General features: G+C 36.0%; 2 protein-coding genes across 2 annotated transcripts; both read right to left on the bottom strand.

The window, feature by feature from the left end:
* Positions 1-1,701: 1,701 nt before the first annotated feature.
* On the bottom strand, positions 1,702-3,107 carry LOC130973890 (uncharacterized). The gene is made up of 2 exons (XM_057898575.1): positions 2,063-3,107; positions 1,702-1,736 (listed from the first exon to the last, which is right to left on the bottom strand). The coding sequence occupies exons 1-2, from the start codon at positions 3,105-3,107 to the stop codon at positions 1,702-1,704; spliced, it is 1,080 nt and encodes a 359-aa protein (XP_057754558.1).
* A 1,329-nt stretch (positions 3,108-4,436) lies between these two features.
* Positions 4,437-20,404, bottom strand: LOC130973518 (uncharacterized). The gene is made up of 20 exons (XM_057898082.1): positions 20,180-20,404; positions 19,852-19,936; positions 19,551-19,707; positions 18,627-18,699; positions 18,412-18,455; positions 11,758-11,800; positions 11,465-11,683; positions 11,231-11,347; positions 10,827-10,898; positions 9,403-9,447; positions 9,004-9,083; positions 8,845-8,909; positions 8,700-8,766; positions 8,468-8,581; positions 7,693-7,766; positions 6,715-6,812; positions 6,528-6,587; positions 6,381-6,449; positions 6,250-6,303; positions 4,437-4,768 (listed from the first exon to the last, which is right to left on the bottom strand). Exons 3-20 carry the CDS (start codon positions 19,679-19,681, stop codon positions 4,700-4,702), a joined length of 1,494 nt encoding a protein of 497 aa, XP_057754065.1. The 5' UTR covers positions 19,682-19,707; positions 19,852-19,936; positions 20,180-20,404; the 3' UTR covers positions 4,437-4,699.
* Between the last annotated feature and the right edge of the window lie 438 nt (positions 20,405-20,842).

The raw sequence follows: 20,842 nt of genomic DNA, 5'->3' as shown, positions 1-20,842 counted from the left end.
TAGGTTTGTGTATATTCCCTAGCTACTAACCTAGCCTTATACCTCTCTATGCTTCCATCAGCATTGCACTTGATGGTAAAAACCCACCTGCAGCCAACAAATTTTGTATTCTGTGGCAGATCTACAATCTCCCAAGTTTCATTTTTCTTGAGTGCATGCCACTCTTCCATCACTGCTAATTTTCAGTTGGGATCATCTAGTGCTTCCTCTATATTCCTAGGCTCAAACAAATTTGTAATTTTAGAAGTAAAAGCTCGATGTTTTTGAGAGAGATTTTGGTAAGAGACATAATTGAAAATAGGATGGTTGGTGCTGTTTTTGAGTACTTTTTTGGTGCAGGTTCTGGTTTCTTTCCTAAGGGCTATTGGCAAATTATTATTAGAAGTGACAATTTCAGATTTACCTGAAAGTTCCTGAAGTACTACAGTTGGACCGTCTTCCGGGTTTTCAGATTGAGTTGGTACAGAGATGATGGGCTGTTCTCTAGTCTTCTTGGGATATTTCCGAACATAACACCAAAACTCCTTTTCTTGTGGTATTTCTTTTCCTGTTTGGATTCCAACTAATTCTGGCACAATTTCAGAATTGGTTTTCACATCTTGTTTTGCAATTGTTTCAGAATTTACTTGATTAGTGGAAGTTGTATCCTCAATATGTAAGATAGGAGTGGGTAAAGGTTCATGCAAAAAATTTTCTTCCCTTAGACTCTCCCCCTGAAGAGAATTCTTTTGAAAAAAGGTTTCATGTTCCAAAAAAGTAACATCCATACTTACATGAAATTTCTTGGTGTGTGGATTGAAACATTTATAACCCTTTTGACTTGGGGAATAGCCAATAAAAATGCATTTTTCTGCCCTTGGATCAAGTTTACTTCGATATGAAGGTGTATGTAAAAACACAATGCAACCAAATACTTTTAAAGGTAAGTCAGAATGCAACCTACATGCTGAAAAATTCTTTTTGAAAGTATCCAACAGTGTGCAGTAATTTAACATACGTGTGGGCATTCGATTTATGAGATAGGCTGCTGTTAGAACAGCATCTCCCCATAAATACTTTGGAACATTACCCTCAAACATAATGGCACGTGCTACTTCAAGAAGGTGTTTATTCTTCCTTTCAGCAATGCCATTTTGTTGGGGTGTATTGGGACATGTAGATTGATGTTGAATACCTTTCTTTTGAAGAAATTCACCAAGATTTTTATTAAAGTATTCAGTGCCATTATCACTTCTTAATATTGAAATTTTTGTGTCAAATTGTGTTTCTACCATTGTTGAAAAATACTGAAAAATTTTAGAAATCTCAGATTTTTCATGCATGAGATAGATCCAACATAGTCGTGTGTGGTCATCGATAAAAGTTACAAACCATTTTTTTCCAAATTGAGTTGTTATTTTTGATGGACCCCATACATCACTATGAATCAAGTGGAAAGGTTTAGATGCATGATAAGGTTGAGAGTAATAAGGAGCTCTATGGCTCTTTGAACGAATACAACTTTCACATTTAAGTAAGGAAGAATCAATATTTTTAAACAAACTTGGAAACAAATGTTTGAGATATGAAAAACTAGGGTGTCCTAGTCTATTGTGCCAGAGAATTATTTGGTCCTTTTTAGGCATAGAACTTATACCACTAAATCCTTGAGCTATTTTATCCTCCGAAATATCCTCAAAGTGATAAAGCCCATCCATCATCTTAGCACTGCCAATCATCTTCCCCGAAGTCCGGTCCTGAAAAATACCATGAGTGTCAAAGAATGTCACAGCACAATTGGAATCCTTACAGATCTTACTAATAGAGAGAAGATTACAAGAAAGCTTTGGTACATGTAGGACATTTCTTAGGTCAATGTTTTTGGACAGTTTAATTGTACCTTTTTCAGCAATAGATGAAAAACTACCATCAGCAACTCTAATTTTTTCATTTTCAAAGTAAGGAGAATAAGTTTTAAATAAAGGGGAGAGGCTGGTCATATGGTCAGATGCACCTGAATCGACAATCCATGGTGCATTCAAGTTTGAGGTGCAGTTAAGGGACATAGAAATACTAAAATTACCTATTTGAGCCAAAGAACCACTAGGAGTACTAGACACAGAACTGGAATTTAACAGCCTTATGAGCTGCTCAACCTGTTCCTTACTCAATGATGATTTTTCAGCCTCATGAGCAGTTGGGGTAGAGCGTATTTTGGGACCAGGTTTGCTGCCTTTAAAATGTGCTGATTTTCCATGAATCTTCCAGCAGGTTTCTCGGGTGTGACGAGGTTTATTGCAGTGGTCACACCAAAGATTGGAGGGGTGCTTCTGATTTGATGAACTTTTAAGTGCAGCAGGTGCCACTAAAAGTGCATTAGACTCCAAAGAGGTCTGTTCAGTCTTGCATTTTCCCATCATCACAGCTCTACGAGTTTTCTCTCTTCTAACTTCAGCAAATACTTCTCCAATTGAGGGTAGGATTGCTTTTCCAATAATTCTGCCACGAACTTCATCTAGCTCCACGTTGAGGCCTGCAAGAAACTGGAATATCCTCCCTTCTTCCACTGTTTGTTGGTGGTGTTTGGCATCAGCGACTGAATTCCACTTGTAGTTATTGAAGTGGTCAAGATCCTGCCACACCCGCTTCAATGTGTGAAAATATTTGGTGACATTGTCACTCCCTTGTTGAATTTCTCTAGCTTTTAGAGTAAGTTCATAAATCTGGGATTTATTCCCAAGATCAGAGTACATCTCCTTGACACTATCCCACAATTCTTTGGCTGTGGTATAGTACATGTAGTTACTGCTGATATCCTCCTCCATTGAGTTCACCAGCCATGTCATCACCATGGAATTTTTGGTATCCCACACATGATATTGTGGGTCAGTGATGTTAGGCTGGCTTTGCTCACCAGTGAGATATCCAATCTTCCCTCTTCCACGGATATACATCTGAACTGATTGAGACCACCTAAGGTAATTTGACCCATTGAGTCGAAATGTGGTGATCTGAACTGAATGAGAGTCACCACTAACTAGTACCCGTTGCTCAGATTTTAAATCTGATGGAGTAGGAGTGGTGTTCTCTTTCTGTTCATGATTAATGACTGAGGAACTGTCAGCCATAGCTATAAATTAGAGGCACAGTGCAGAGATCCTGCTCTGATACCAAATTGAAGTGTTTGAATGTATTGTATTATAAAATGTACAGGGAATCAGCCTCTTTATAGAGGAATTACAGAAATAGAATTAACTAGAAAATAGGAAAGAAAGGAAAAATACTAGCCTAAAATAAAAGAAAGATTTCTAATCATAAAATCCCTAAAATTAAGCTAAACCTAAAAAGGAAAAGATTTATAATTAATTCTATTTATATAAAAGATTCAAGAAAGGAATTAGGAATTTGATTTTGATTTGATCTAGTCAACATCTCCACCCGTCATCTGCCACATGAAGGGTGGTTTCAGCCGCAGTGGCCACTCAAGACTATATGAATCACATCAAACTTCTAGGCAGGAACAAGATCAACTCCAAAGGAGTGTCAAGTAAGTTAGGAAAGGAGGGCATGGGGAGTTCTTTGGAGACCTTGTCGTTATTCCTAGAGAAGAGGATTGATTAATAGGACAGTTGGACGAACTCAAGCATATGGAGTCCACTAAGAAGTCTTTCAGTGAAGCTGTGAGGAAGAAACCCGATGGAGGTTGAAGAGGAGAACGGCTTCTTATTGTCAAGTGATGAATCGGAAGAGGAGGGGAAAGAAGATACGAACAATAAGGAATATGGGAAAAGCAAAGATATAGGTGACAGCATTGTTATTAAACTCGGACTGGATTGGCCGATTTGGTCGAAAAATTAGTGTATCGGATCTCTTACCAGTCCGATTAAGATTACATACTATTTAGACTACTAAACCGGTCAAATTCGATAAAATCAGATCAATTAACCGCTGGTCACATGGGTCAGCAAATCCATGATATCAGCCGACATGTCAAAAATCATACACGGTTCACGATGAACTGTAGCTCTTGGCAAGCACAGAAGAGACAGTACGTCTCGTGCATCATGCGAAGAAACCCGATGGAGGTGAAAGAGAACAGTTTCTTATTGTCAAGTGATGAATCGGTAGAGGAAGAAGAAGAAGACACGAACAATGAGGAATAGGGGAGAAGCAAAGATACAGGTAAAATCATTGTTATTAAATCCAGATTGGACTGTCCGGTTTGGAAAAAAAACTGGTGAATTAGTCTCTTACCAGTCGGGTCAAGATTACATACTATGCAGACTATTAAATCGGTCAAACTTGATAAAACTGAATAAATTGACCACCGGTCACATGGAACAGCAATTTCATGATAGATATCGGCCGACATGTCAAAAACCATATACGGTTCACGATGAAAGCAGCAACGCATGTTCTATGAATTCTTAAGCTGGTGGAACTGAAGGGAAGCACAATTGAAACCAAAGTAAATGTTTTTATTATATTGTATGGTATCAATGGATATGTTATTCTACACGCATCTTATTGTCAAAAACACTCATTATGGGTATGTGCAACTTTTACATCTAGTAAATGCGTACAAGTTTTCAATGATGGCAAATTAGTGGCGAAGGTTCCATCAATACAAGAATACTCTCCACTCCATCAAAAAAGAGAACAAGCCTAACAAAGTGTTTAACTTAATTATACTTTATATGCATAAATTATGATCCAATTATCAAGGCACTTGCTGATGCGCCACTCCAGATTTTTTTCTCATCGTCCAAAATGCAGCGAAGTAACGGTTCTGCAAAACAGGATTATAAAATTCAGCAAATTCTAACAAAAGATATTTGCTATATCCAATGGTTTATTAAAAAAATGCATAAATGATAAAGGCAAATTTTTGTTTGATGTCATTGAATATCATCCATATACATCTATTCTTATTATATAAAAGTTGATATCTAAATTATTTTATATTGTGTTTAAGCCATATTTCCCCTTGTAACGATGTCATGTCAGCAATTTTGCTTACTTGATAGTTGGCAAAACTTGGAAATCAACCAATCATATATTAGTAAAAGATTTAAAAAAATATAATAGAAAAAATTCTTATCTATTATTATTCAATTAAAACATAAAGTACTAATTGAATACAATAAATATACATTAAAAGTGTCATAATAATAATAATTATAAAAATTTTCAGTTACAAATATTGGAATTCTATAACTTATACATGTTAATACTCTTATTATTACATTATTTGGTCTACTTAAGCATGCTACATAAGATTCTACTATTCATTATTTCTTAATCTCATATCAATTAGCAAAAATTCCTTCAAGTAAGTTTAAATTTGTCACATTTTCTTACTAAATACATTCAAATATATAATGATTACCTAATTAATTCACAATTTTATATTTACATCTTTTGTATTTTTCATTCTCATTCATTTTTCTAAACCCAAGTTCAAATTCGGCGCATCCCTTACTAAATATATTCAAATATATTATTATTATAAAACTCATTTATATTTTTTATGTTTCTGATTCTCATTCATTTTTTAAAATTTTTTTCTTTAATTATTTGCAACCCAAAAAACACCATATGAGAAGACAAAATATGACAACTAAAGCAAATGTAAAATGGAAGCAACAAATGAAGATATAGTTTTGTACAACTCTAATATAAAAGGCCTATGCCTTTTTTAAAAATATATGAATTTAAATTTTTAAAATATAAACTATATTTTAATTTATATTGCATTTTAGTTGAATAATTATATAAAATTATACAAATTATCAAATAAATATTCTACAAAATATTTTTAATATAAAAATTTAAATTTAACATTAGTTTACATATTATCTAATCTAATCAATCTCTAAATAATATAACACTTATTATAATACACTATATAATATAATTAATTTACCTCTCCGCGCATCGCGCGGGTCTCACCCTAGTTATTCATTAATTTGTCAAACAAGTCCCATTAGTTTTGTCTATTTTGTAAGTACCAAATTTATGGATGATCAAAGTATATTATTATCTGAAACGTTGCGAATTTACTATCTATATTATAAAAAATAAATATGAACATCTAAACCTCTATTAAGCGTCTCAGAATTTCCAACTTGAAACAACCCAATTATAAACAGCCATGAACTGATGAGAAATGCATAAAGGTATTTAACAAGATCATCCCCAAAGCACAAGATTATGGAAAGAAAGAAAGAAAACATATAGGGATTGGAGTAGAGAGGATTTGAAGCTTACTTGCATCATTGATCTAGGATTTGTGGTGTAGGTTGTCTCTATGGTTGTTTCTTTCTGTATTTGGAAAAAGCAAATATGATTAGTTACAACAATAAACATAAGCGATCATTATCCAAATCAGATGATATTACCTCAAATTCAAATCCATAATGCAATGCAACCCTTTTAACATCTTCTAAACTCAATTCAATGGACATCTCCTACAGACAAATTCAGTGTAAGACAAAACACCGAATAATAAGATACAATGCTGTGTGCCGAAAGAAAAAGAACCTTACATCTTCTTGCCCATACATATCAGCGAAGTGATAAAGTAGAGGGCCAAAATTTATCCAAACCTGTCATTGTGTCGATGTCAGCCAGCAATAGCATGATGGACAATACAACATGTGAAATGCAACAAGTTTATCAATTGAAGGATAAGAAAGAAGAGAGATGCAAAGAATTTTGGATAAAGGAACTTACTCCTCCGTCTTTCAAAATTTGTGAAATTATTTCGATGTACTCCACTATATTGTGAGCAGTGTCAATAAAGAAACAAGTGACAACTGCATCCCATGCACCTGTTTGGCCATGTAAGTCTCATTAGAAATTACAAAAGCAAAGAGTGTTATGATGTTGAATGTCATTCAGTACAGATAATTAGATACGAAAGAATTATAATGTTCATTTTATCAAGACAAAAATACATGTTACACACATCATTGAATAATTTCCTTTCCATTTTGTTGGTTGTGTGTCTAAAAATTGACATAGTAACTCGGAAGAAATTATTATTGTTGTTATTTGATAAAAATTTCCAAGTTATTACGGGCAACTATAAATAGTTCTATACGTTATTCTATTTACATGGGGCAATATATTAGAGTTAAAAATTAGTAACATAAAGTTTAACATTATCCAAAAATATAAAATTACACATGTACTTCAGTTAGGTAAAATTGACCCCACTTTTAGCCCCCAACCAAACATACCCTATGTTAAATTGCATGAGGATGATGATGCAAATTCATAGTTCTTAAATATGGCGACCACGGTAAGGAAGGGTAGTAGTTTGATTTGAGAATTTGAGATGTTCTATTGTTCTAAGAGGGATATTGCTCCAGATAGTAAGCAAGGCTCTTGTTGAGGACATTACTCAGATTGATATGGATAGGTACACTGAAAAACTTGTGCCAAGACCATATTTTCATTTGTAGTAAGATTAGAAGCCATCAGTTCAGACTCTCAAGCATCTATAGCAGCTCGTTCTCTACTCAAGTTAAGTTGGTAAGAAGTCAAGAATCATTTATCCAAATCCTGCCATAACACCTAATTTGACAAAATGTTGAACAATAAAGTTTACATTTAGGATTGGCAGAAAAATGAATTTTTACCCTGCTAGAGCCACAGATATATGATTTTAGATAGAAAATATATATAGCTAAAGATAATCTCTCCTACCTACTTGGCTTGAATCACTATAAACTTCAACAAAGTCACCTCCACACATGGAAAAGCCTTCAGTAATTCCTGCACTGCTTCCATAGTTGCAACCAAGTGTTAGGATACACACACACATACATACATACATAAATGAACAAGAGGGGAAAAAGCCTTTGACGTCAAGGCCATGGTATCAGCACTAATGCTTTTATCAAATTAGGCTACTTACATAACATTACACTTTTTAGATGCCACCTTTCCCTAGACACTGAAAAGTTTATTAAAAGTTTCGAGAAATTCAGCACATGATACTGAAAAATGGTTACAACTACTAGGAGGTTTACTTCGACTAACGAAATTCATGAGTGGTTTGCAGATACTCAGCAAATGAAGCTATATTGTGATAATCAAGTAGGTATTTGAGTAACCTATTTTCATGAGAACACAAAAATATTCATATTGATCGATACTGTGCACTGCGTAAGATAAAGGTTTTTCAAATGAAGTTATTACTGAATCTGTTAATTCAAATGATAAAGGGAACCTTGTATATGTGAAATCAATGTAGTTAGTATTGCTATTTTTTGCAATACTACGAGTATGGGTGGGAGTGAACCCAAACAGAGCCTTAAATCTGATTCCTAACAACATTGCATATCTTTTGCAAGCTTGGATTATGTAATGTGCTCCAGCATGTGGTGTTGGAAATCGTACATATAATATAATTCATGGATTTGTAAGTTTCGAATATTTGTAGTTATTTTTGGCTTTTTTCGCTTATATAAGTACATACCTGGCTGGATGAATATCAGGTAAGGAAACAGGACGAAGTTGGTCGTTATCTGACACTGAATTGCAATTACTGTGAATCCAAGGGTATATTGTCCACTCATCAACAGTTTGAGAACTTAAGAAAAAGAGGAAACTCAAAATCAGAACACCAGTCGTTACTTTGACTCAAACTAATAGGTGATTAGTTTTATCATTAGTAAGACTGACAACAAAGAGACAATCATTGTCCTTACTGATTAAGAATGAAACTTGAGCATATCATCATGTAGTATGAAAATTCATTTCCCTGGCTGACAAATCCTGCAACATAATACGAAATATCTATTATAATGATGATATCTAAAACATATTTCTATGTAACCCTGAAAATACACAAACCTAAACATGAAATCTCCAGAGCCAGCCGACCGAGTCCAGCACCAGGAACTAAGCAAGCAGGTGGACTGTTTGAGAAATTGAATGCTTTTAGTACAAAAATTGAGCAATACTACACCCAAATAAGGACTTTCTGCTAGTGTTAGGAGTGTTAATCTCTACCTCTCTTTACAGCGATTAGGGAACAGGTGATTAAGTTCTTCAAGAATTGGCTTGTAACACTGATCACGTTCTTTCTTACCCTAACAAGATACATATCAGAAAACATAAGTGAGTAGCTCTTAGCAAAAAGGTAATGGATGTGGGGAATCAACAACCAAAATAGCATGAGGGAAATGACAAGTGAAGCTTAGAGAATGTGCTCATTTCATTGTTTCTAATTAAGTTCACACAGTATCATGCATGCATCCTTCAGTTATTGATATGACACCACCCAGCAGTGGTGGAAATAACACCAAGTTTCAGATTGCACTGTTTAAACTAGCAAATCAAACTTTTTATATGATAGCAGAAATAGAATATTTGAAAAGCAAGAAGAAGTGAGAACTAAACAAGAAGTACCTCAGCAGCCCAGTCCCTAACTATGTTCCTAATTATACATCGCACCTGAGGAAAAAGCAGTAAACCCAAAATTAGAATCATCAATATTGCCATGCTAAGAAGTTGCAAAATAAAAAGCATCCAGAAGGAGAAATGTAAAAATCATACAATATGGTATGTAGCAGGATATAGACTGATCATGAAAATAAAAGCACTGAAGTTTTCCAGGTCGTGTAGTGATTTAGAGACAAACCCCATTTATTTCTTTCGAGAATGTATGTTCCATATTAAATGATGAGGAGACAGGCTGACAAGCATCATTTTATAGTCATAATGAAGAAAATGTAAAAGAACTTTTGAAAAGTGACATTACAAAGTGCACACATAATATCACTTTCATCCAAATTTGGTAACAATTATCATTCAGGATATTAGTCTGATACCAGGCATTTCAGTTCTCAAACTTAACTAGTGTGAAGAATTCAAGTTAAGAGTACATTGACCATGCACTTATCTTTTTTATTTTTCAATGATCTAAGAGAATAGCATCATTTTATTTGATAATTGTTGGTTCAGTGTTTCATACAATTACAGATTCCCTTGAGTCCAGAACAAATTGTCGATGGAAGCAACAGGAAAATGTTAAGCTGCATAACATCAAAACTCATTTTGTCATCCTCACTGTTTGAGAAGCAGTGGTTTCAAAATTACTCAACTTCTGCCTATGGATATTGATTCACTTCTATAATGAACTTTGGGATACCAGCACTCAGTTTATGACAAATCTGTGGATCAAATTCTGTAGAAAGGATAGAGAAAATGAAGGCAAAACAGATCCATATCCTAAGCCATATTAGCACAAGGTGTTGGAAGCCTCCATTGCAGCAGCCAAGAAGGGGGAGACAAAGATGGTCTAAGATAGAAAACATGGAAAGAGAAACAAAAAAGATTGGCCGAGGCCACGTGTGGAGTGATACAACAGCAAGCTAACAACAAATTTTTAAATGACAATCAGAATTGAGCGGCCCTAACTCACCTAAGCATTGTGGAACTTATAATCAACCCTCTTATGCCTTCAACTAGACATTTGAAAAGTGAAGTTTACAGGATTGACATTTGCAGATCGGTGGCCGAACTAACAAACAGCAAAAGGTCTAATACTATATTAGAATTAGATGTCCCTAAATCAACTACAAAAGCTATATCAAGGGATGCGGATCGCCAAGCATTTATACAGACTATCATGGTTGTATTCTCAAACAACATTGGACTTCTAATATTGACAAATTCAACGATGCATTGTCCATCTCCATTGTCAGGCCAGTAAAATCACAAAAAAGAAAAGAAAATTATTTCAACCAACTAAAATCCAAAACTTAGCACTATCCTAATTCCTAGCATTAAGCAGATAACAAGAACAAAAAAGAGCTGAAAAATAAATGTACCTTATCAACATCAACTAAAGGAACATTCAGTTGCAAAGATGGCTCTAACCATTGTTGACATGAAGAAGAGATCTGACATAAAGCAGAAATAAAAGGATGAGAAAATTCAAGTATAGCACAACATATACATTCACTGGTCAATACAAAATATCAATAGTAATTTTTTTAAAATTAAAAAAAAAAATATGTTGCTGGTGAGCACCAATTATCAGGTGAATAAAAGGAAAGTGCAGGAAGATATTGCTAGAAATAAATTGAAGTTTTCACTTGACAATTACTACGAAAAATATCAAAAAGCTTTTTGTTGCCATCAATGAGCTTGGCACAGCATAAAACCAACCCGGAAATTCTTAAAAAAACGGGGATTGGGGAACTGCAAATGTAAAACAAGAAAGAGGACTGACATTGTTATTGGAATCGGTGAAGGCTGCTCCACCATATTCACGGATCTCTCCATTATGTATCAAGCTTGGAAGATTGGTCCCAGTATTTGAATTATGGTGACTCTCAATGTCCACTTCCTGTTGTTATCTACAGAGTCAAATTTCTAAATGAAAAAAACAATGATAGGACCAAGGAAAAATCACAATTCTTATCTACTGAATCAAAAGGGGTCATGGAGTCAAATGCTGCAGAACCTCATTGGCATGCACCGGTGCCGATGATCTACGTGTATCATTGATACCTTCTGCACAAGCATGTTGACCAGATACAGAACATGTTATTCTCAATGGAGCAGACTCACACGGACAAGCATTAATCCCTTCAGAGACAAAATGATCCCTTTGACCATGCTCAGGATGTGCATCTCTGCTTAAGTCTATGTCCCCGCTCATATCAAGAGGCGGTTCAAAGGCCTGAAAGAGTTCATTGTACCAATATCAAACATTACAATAACAGAAAAATACAATCTACAGGAGTGAGTTATGACCTGAAGCATGCCGAATATGAAATGAGAATTTACTGCAATACACCTGCACCATTAGACGGCATAGAAAATATAATACTTCAGTAACTTTAGAGTTTAAAACTTGGCCTCTACAGTATTAAATACCATATGGACAACTAGTGGTCAATATAATCACATCCATGACCACTAATTTTCTTTGCAAGTAAAATTATTATATGGCAAGTAAAATCACTTATGACCAACAGCAAACGACCATTTAATAACAAAACAACTAAAGCCTCAGATTGCATAGCATGGATCCTCCTCCAATGCCTCCGCTGAGAAATTTGTCTCCCCTGGCGTTGGAGGAGGATCCAAAGACAGCCTCCTCCTCCTCCTCTTCCGCATCCTCTCCCAAGTATCTCTCTCTGACTCGATGATCAGAAGTTTCTACTCATGGCATCATCAAGTCCTAGTGGCGGCTCTTCAGTCTCATTGATCGGTGCGCTCTGCATCAGTCCATCCTCTGAAATTTATGTCGCTGGAGGATGCTCTCAACAACTGTGTCTCCAACGAGTATGAGCTCTGGGAGGAGAAAGACCAGATGCTCCTCACATGGTTGATGTCGACAAAGACCGAATTGGTGTTCACACTTGTTGACTGTGATGTGAGTGCTTGTGGGTCGTGGCAAGTGCGGATGAAACTTGCTGCACACAAGCTCGTGTGCAACAACTTAAGGTAGAGTTGAGCACAATAGCAAAGACTTCGCAACCTCTGAATGAACATCTCCTCCACACTTAAGCCATTGTGAACACCTTAGCCTCTATCGGGAGTCCAGTCTCGAAGCAAGAACACATTGCCATCATCCTCGCTAGGCAAGGAAGTGAATACAATGCATTGGTCACCTCCATAAACACCAGGCCTAAGCCATACTCTGTGCTTCAAATGGAGGTGCATCTCATGACTCACAAAGCTCGACCTAAATTGAACGTGAAGTTCTTTGCACGAGTGCTTTGGGCACATTTTGTGTCTAAGGTCAACACAGGTTTCAGAGGTGGATTTGGTAGCCACCGTGTTGGTAGAGATTTGTGGGCCATGGTGGGCCGGGACAAAGTGGTCGTTCAGGTTGCAGTTCCACAATCTGTCAGCCATGCAACAAGCCAAGTCATACGAGTTTCAACTGCTAACATAGGTTCGATCAGGTGTTTCAGCGTACACCTCTACCTCCACCACCATATGCCAACTATCTTCCACAATCTGTCAGCCATGAAACAAGCCAAGTCATACGAGTTTCAAATGCTAACATAGGTTTGATCAGCTGTTTCGGCGTACACCTCTACCTCCACCACCGTATGCCAACTATCTTCTAAATCTCCTCACTACGTTGCTAACCACTCAAGTATTTCTCATTCTCCCTATTCTGCTATGTCTCACAACTCTGCATCTCATGCATATACACCTGCACCTACATTTCACTCATCACAGCTCCCTCCCAATGCCTTAGTTGCCCCTACCAGGACTCCTGCACCATCAATTTCACACTTCTCTGCCTCTGCCGCAACACCTAAATCAGTGATAGACTCAACCTGGTATCCAGATTATGGAGGGACCTCACATGTCACTCCTGAATTCTCAAACCTCAAGCAAGCATCACCCTATAATGGATCTGACCAACTCCATGTGCGTAATGAACAAGGTTTGTCTATCTCTAACACTGGTAGATCTATCATAATATCCTTTAAACAGCCACTCAAACTAAACAATCTTTTGCTCGTTCAAGAAATTACAAAGAACTTATTAAGTGTTAGCAAATTTGTGTTAGACAATAATTGTTTTTTTAGGTCTGGCCTTACGACTGTTTAGTTAAAAATGCAACTGAACACTGCTCTACGTGTTGTCTTGGCAAGGCACATTGCCTCCCCTCTTCCCTCTCTACTTACAAGTTTCTTTAGAATTGGTGTTTACTAATCTTTCGGGACCATCCCTTATCACTTCCAATAATGGATACAAGTATTATATTGCTTTTATTGATGTGTACTCAAGATTCAGTTGGACATATTTTCTTAAAACTAAATTAGAAGCATTCGCAGCCTTTTTGCAATTTAAAGCTTTGGCACAACTATTCTTAGAAACTAAATAAAAGTTGTACAGTCTAATTTGGGGAGGGGGGTTTGAATATAGAGCATTTTCCAAATGCTTTCAATAAGAAGGAATAAATCATAGGCTAATGTCCTCACACCCACAATGAAAATGGTGTTGTTGAAATAAAACAGGGACACTTAGTAGAAACAGCTTTAACACTCTTAGAAAATGCATCAATGCCTCTCTCCTCCTTTTGGGAAGAGGCAGTGGTCACTGTCACAGACACTATAAACAGAATTCCACCTTAATCACTGTACATATTCTAACCATTTGAGAGGTGGTACAATTTAGAGTGTTTGGCTTTGCATGTCTTCCATTCTTAGGACCCTACAATAACAATAAAAATAAGTTCGTATTTCACTCATTTGAATGCACCATTTTGGGTTATAGTCAATCACACAAAGGGTTTAGGTGTTAAGACAATCAAGGCAAGCTCTTCAATTATAACTTTATAAGGATAACAAGTTTCATGAGACCAGGTTTCCTTATAAGGAGCATCTAGTGGCTTCTCCCTCAAACACCCTGCCACACACTCCATATATAGCCACTCCATTACCTTCCCAAAATGCAATCACTGCAGTGACCACCCCTCAACATCATGCATCATCTAATACTCTCCCTCATGCATCATTCTATCAACCTCCACATGTCACTACAATCGTCTCGATTGGCATTCCACACTCAAATCTGCATCATAATTCTCCTCACACTGCACAGCATTCTCCATAACATACTCGTGCATCTTTATCCTCAAAAAACATCACTATTACTCCACCTGATTCACCTATTCAGCAGCCTCCACTGTTACCCACCCCTACACAAACACAATCCCTGCAACACACTCTCCACTATCTTCTACAGCCTCAACTACATGTACATAAACCCATATAGCCCTCCTTCACTCACTTACAACTCCAGGAGATAGACCCATCACTAGGTCTATGACTTCTGGTCTCCTCCCAACCCCAAACATCTTTCTTAAGTCACAATCCACTACAATATCACCCACACAGTCACAAGATGTACCTAAACCAGACTCAAACACTAGCCATGGCTTTTGGCCTCAAACTGTCCCACAAAAACAATGATTATGATTCAATTTCTGATCCATCCCGTACAAGTCCATGGTAGGAGCACTGTAGTATGCCACTATTACACGTCCAGAAATTTCATTCAATGTCAACAAAGCATGTCAATTCATGCTTACACCTAAGGAGAGCCACTAGAAGGTTGTTAAGAGGATTCTTCGTTGTTTGGCTGGAACCTTGGAACTTGGAATCACACTTAGACAGGCAGCGACACCAAAGTTCCTCAACCTCAAGGGACACTCTGATGTAAACTGCGCCGCGGATGTTGATGATCACATGTCTAGTGTGAAAGCAAATATAGGAGCATTGTGGATCTCACAGCCGAACGAATTTGGGTTCAGTCCTTACGCATTAAACTAAAGGTTCCCACTGCTGGTGCAAGACCAGTAGTATACTATGATAACTTGAGTGAGATTATGCTTGCTCACACTCCAGTCTTGCACTCAAAACATGGAGTTGAATCTTTTTCTAAGAGAAAGAGAAAAAAAAAGTTGTTGATGGCACACATAACCTCAAGAGCAACCAACGGATATACCCACTAAAGCAGTGTCTAAAGCAAGGTTCTTAGAGATGAGACCTAAGTTAGCTGTAACAGTATTCCAATCCTGCAACGAGCCCAATTTCAAGGGGCATAACAATGTGAGTTGAAGAGTGACCAAGTAAGAGTCTAGAAGTGGCAAAAACAATTAAGTTGATTTGGTAGACAGTTAAAGAAGGTGCCAGCTAGGATAGATCTTACAACTAACTTAAGGATGACAGGTCTCTTCTACTCCTTTGAACTAACTTACTGAATAAGCTACTCTGCCATCTATATAAGCACAGAACTATGCTTGAACGCAGTAATATCAACTCTTTCTTCTCTTGTCTCATTCTTCTCCCCCGTCCTCCCTGTCTTTCTCAAGCTCTATCACCCATTTGGTTAGATAAGCGGATCAAATGATTTTATTGTTTGGCAAAGTTCACATCTTCAAAGGTGCCAATTAACTTTTGTCATTAAATGAGACCAGCTGTGGAGATCAAATGATGTTATTAACTTATTATCTTTTGCCAAATTAACTTCTTCAAAGGCACTAGTTAACTACAGAACCATTGAAATGGGTCTTGAGACTATTAAGAGTTTTTATTTGTCATTTTAAAATCCTGATTGTTGGATTGTCCTTCACCTAGTCAATATCCTTGAGGTTTCTGTTGCCTTCAATTAACATGTTCAAACCATCATAGGCATAAGTCTACCATTTTTTCCTTTAGTAAGTGCCGCCCTTACATCCTCTGAATTCATACATTTAATCTTATCATTTCATGTATGACCACTCCTTGAAGACAACATTTCCTTTTCTGTAAAACTTTTTAATGTTGGCACTTCATTTAGTATTTAGTTCCCTAAAGTATCACTAGTCTTAATTATTGCACAATAAAAGGTTACATTAACCTTTAAAGGAACCTTTTAAATTACACATAAAGCATACCTCCATTTTATCCACCAGGCACAAATGCTATGGTTAACATCTCCCGCTATCTCTTCATTATTTTGTACGAAATAACTGTCAACTAACTAGCAGTATCGTATGATATTCAATTATAACATCCACGGCGGTGCTAGCATACCTGTTGCCAAACTTCCATATACCTATTTTACTTTTGTTTAAGGGGAAATTTGGGATCCCAGTTCTTCTTTGACATCTCTAGTTTTGTTGTTTATTCCCTACCCTTCCATAAGATCTTTATTCAGCTAAAATCAAATTGGTTCCTTTATTAAACTTCCAGAAACCATACTGGTTCTCTAAAACGCAAGTCCCTAGTCATAGTCTCCATTCTATTACTCAAAACCCAAAGTTCCACTGTAGACAACAGAATAGAAGTTCTCAATTCTAACAGGGGTTGCCTTCAGGGGGCATTTCATCAAGATGAGGAGGAGGATAATAGAAATTATTATGCATCATCCTGTGGCAAGATCTTTGCCTCTATGTGAATTGGCTTTTTTGGTATCTTAAAGGAATCATGGCTTTGCCCTATGAAATTACAGCAAGTTCTTCTCATTAAGTTCAAAGGCATTGGCTAACATAAAAGTGCAAAGATTCTATGGAAGTCCGCAGTTTTTGTAAGGCTCTAGTGCATATCGATGTAAAGGAATTCCAGGAATTCCAAAGATTCCTTTTCAATGATTTCCTTTTTTGCGTCCCTTTGATCCTCAACACATGGTTTGTTTAATTGGGTATTTTCAGCTGACACTCAAAGGGATTGACATGCATTGTTGCTTGTTTCAGAGCTACGCTTTTTGTGCAAGGATTGTTTATCCTCCTTTGTATATTCTCTTTTATTCTACTGAAATAGATTTTTTCTATCAAAATCAAATTCTCAATTCTTAAAATAAAGTTCTCTCTAGGTTTCGCCCTCCACTATAAAGTATGCCTGTAAAATTTCTAATTCTCCAATAAAAACAGACAATTCTTCATGTTCTCCTACTTGCCTCTTTTGTTCCCTGCCCTGCTGCTGCATAATCTCTTCTATTCCTTAAACCCTGACTCTGCTTGCCAGCATTTTTCTCATTTTTGAATTGGATATGACCATTTAAAATTAAATATGACCTTTTATGAGTTTACAACATGGTACTGATGGTAGTGGCTTATGATAGTATTTGGGTATTAGTGGATGCATCAATTTAGTACTTTACACCTTAATTATTTTTTGCACCTTTTAGCATTTTCTTTTTGTTAAAGCGCCTTTTTATTTATAGAAAGCTATGTAATTCTTTTTTATTTAGGCATTTTATGATGCTTTGAATCTTACCATACAAAAGCACCCACATACCACAATTCATGATTCAAAATTTGGTCAACTGATTCAAGGTTTGACAGTTATGGAAGGATTTTAATAATTTAACTCCTACATATGCACCATTAACTGTGGAAGTTTGGAATGTCTCTATGATAAGCAATTTTGAGATGGCATCTATGCTACAAAATCCTACCACGTAAAACCAGATATTGCTGAAGTATAAGAACCATAAGTTTAACCAGTATATATTGAAAGAAATATAACGACTTCTAAGTTCACAATGCACACATCCAATAAAACAAGCATATGCTGTTGGTTGACACAATTTCATCATTTTGTTCATCTAGAAGAGTAACAACATTGCTTTGTTTCCGCAACTAGGCAAAATCCAAGTTATATTTCGTGAGTTTGTACTTCATATTGTTAAGGTATGTGTGCATCTGTATATACTTTATTTTATTAATTTAAACCAAACATGCTTTGGCATCAGCTGGCCAAGATAAGCTAAATGCTTAAAACAACTTTTATTTTGTTTTCAAAAGCTAAAATGATCAAATTGTACAGAATTTATTTCTGAGAGTGAAAAGAAAGAAAATCACATAACAAAGAAGTATGTAGAAAAAAGTTCAAAGGCTCTAATCATTCAATCCAGCTGCTATTACTCCTAGAGAGAGAGAGAGAGGAGATGTACCGTCGCAATCTTTGAAACTTTTGAGGATAATGAGATAACAAAGCCTACAGACACAAGAAGAGGTGGTAGAAAGCAAGGGGTTACAAGAATGAACAGACACTTTCAGGAAAATCATACAGCAACAAATGAACAGCAAAGGAACTATTACAAGGCATTAGAATTGTGCCAGTGTTCATAGCATGTGTGCTAGGGAATGGGAAGCAAGAAACTAATACCTTATGGGCAGGTGGAAGCTTTCTGAAAGATCTCTCATATCGACTAACATCCTCCTCTGCAGCATCAGGATAGCTGCACGCAAAGTCAATGAAAGAAATGTAGATACCTTGAGTGTTCTTTCAACGAGTTAGATGATAGTGTTAGAGACACAATTAATTTTAAAGCTAATAAACATACAGTAAATAAATAAATTACAACAAGTATAACAATAATATGAACAAATGAAAGCAACATAATTTCAAAGGCATTTCATACTTATGAATATAGGTACATTTGCACATTTCAAGTTATAAACTGAAAATTTATGGTGATGTTCAAAAATAAAAGGGAAAAAAACCACCAAGTACAACAGAAGTAATAGAATAAAAGTCAAAAAAAATAAAAAGAATCATTCCAACAAAGAAACCTTGCCCAAACTGGAAACAGCAAAAGTGATCCGTCTTAAATATAAGCAGTTATACTAATAATTTCAATAGATTAAATATTATATCTTAATAAAATTATGTCACTACAATCATGTTTTAGGAAGAGTTACATTTCACCACAACAAGCGAAAACAAAAATAAAACAGCCACGGAAAGAGACCTTTATTTCCTTTTGAGACATTCTAAGAAGGGTAAACAACCATTTTGACACGCAAACAATTCAAGTTCCAACAAAATAGTCCATGAATAAAAGAAAAGCACTCATGTCGCCCCCAAGGATCATAAAAGCTAGATAAACTTCACCTCCCCCACGCAAAAGTAGAATCTTTGGAGTGCCAAAATAGGGGTTTACACTTCCACAGCATCAATGTATTGGAGAGAAAAGAAATCATATTTAAAGGTAACAGTCACAACAAGAATAATAATAACAATAACAACAAGAGCAAGAGCAAGAAGAAGAACAAGAAAAACATGAACAATAATAATAATAGGTTATACTTGAGGTATGCACTAATGATGCGCCTAAGGGACTGGATTTCAAGAGCTTCTTCAAGCTTCAAACGGCGACTTTTCTCCTCTTCATCAGACATAACCATTCTTTGCTTCACTCCCCCTTCTTCTTTTTCCATAGTTTCGGCTTTCCACTTCTAGAGTACTACAAAGCAAGGAAGCCAGGTTATACTAACAGGGCGTTTTGGAAAGCACATGAAAATTCAATTCTACTAAAAACTATGGAATTGAAATCAATGGTCTAATTTGGTGATGGAATTGAACCCTAACTAAAAATTGAAATACACACCTTCATAAACACCAGCGAGCCCTCCACTAAAGTGTTTCTTTCCTCTCCAGCGCAAGTTCAGGAATTAGCGGCGGTCTTAAGTGTACTGCATATAGAAAAAGAGGGAAAAAGACGCGTAGAAGAAGAAAAATGAGAATGAAATGAAGAAAGCAAGAAGAGAGGTTATGGAAGTAATGACAATAACAGTCATTAGAAGCAGCAGAAGCAACATATTGATCAAACAGCATCAGCTTTGTTCAACGTTCAACCATAAAATTTAAAGGCTAAGTAGCACAAAAAGGATTTTTTTTATTTCAATAAAGAGAAGCCTGGGAAAAAAGGAGCAGACCTGATCGGAGCGAGCGGAACAGAGGGCACCGGCGGCGGCGGCAGCAGCGCCACCAGAGTAGCAGATAGGAATTGCGAATTGTGGATGAATGACGAATCAGTGGCTTAGGGTTATTGTTTTTTTAATTTTTACTTTTCCTTGTACTTCCACAACCAAAAGGGGAGGATTTTTTTATTATAAAAAAATAAATCACCCAAAATTAGGGGTGTTACGTGGATATGGTAGGTGGATAGGATTTTGAGCCAATCTTAATCTTACCTGGGCTTGAGATTTTTATTAAACTCAACTCTATTTTATATTTATCTTACCTGGGCTTGAGATTTTTATTAAACTCAACTCTATTTTATATTTATTTGTAGGTTGAGAATATCCAACCCTGTTCTTTATCCATTTCTAACCGTGGTATGTGATTCTATCTTGTGAGTTGTGAGTTATAAAAAAAAATTAATATGATTATATAATTTGATAATTTAAAATAAAATTAATTTTTATGTAAAAAAAAATTAACTTATCAATTAATAATTTTTGTTTAGTGACTAAGAATTTTTTGTATTTAGTGAAAAATCTTTGGTTCAACATACACTTTAAACATATTTTTATATAAATATATAACATATATATATGTAAAATACGGGTTGGTCGGTAGAATTGATGCTCAACTTG

The sequence above is a fragment of the Arachis stenosperma genome, chromosome 4, assembly GCF_014773155.1.
Source record: "Arachis stenosperma cultivar V10309 chromosome 4, arast.V10309.gnm1.PFL2, whole genome shotgun sequence".
NCBI lineage: Eukaryota > Viridiplantae > Streptophyta > Magnoliopsida > Fabales > Fabaceae > Arachis > Arachis stenosperma.
The sequence above is the reverse complement of the archived record's forward strand: the minus strand, read 5'-3'. Positions and strand labels throughout refer to the sequence as shown.

Bases quoted from the DNA above. Each gene is read 5' to 3' on its own strand.
- LOC130973890 (XM_057898575.1), bottom strand. From the start codon at position 3,107: ATGGCTGACAGTTCCTCAGTCATTAATCATGAACAGAAAGAGAACACC. The intron at 1,737-2,062 runs GTAATTTTAGTA...GGTATTTTTCAG, and splicing joins TGGTTCTTTGGCTCAAATAG to GACCGGACTTCGGGGAAGAT.
- LOC130973518 (XM_057898082.1), bottom strand. From the start codon at position 19,681: ATGGAAAAAGAAGAAGGGGGAGTGAAGCAAAGAATGGTTATGTCTGAT. The intron at 11,801-18,411 runs GTACATCTCCTC...CTAATGGTGCAG, and splicing joins AAGTTTCAAAGATTGCGACG to GTGTATTGCAGTAAATTCTC. The intron at 6,304-6,380 runs GTAATATCATCT...TTCCAAATACAG, and splicing joins ATTATGGATTTGAATTTGAG to AAAGAAACAACCATAGAGAC.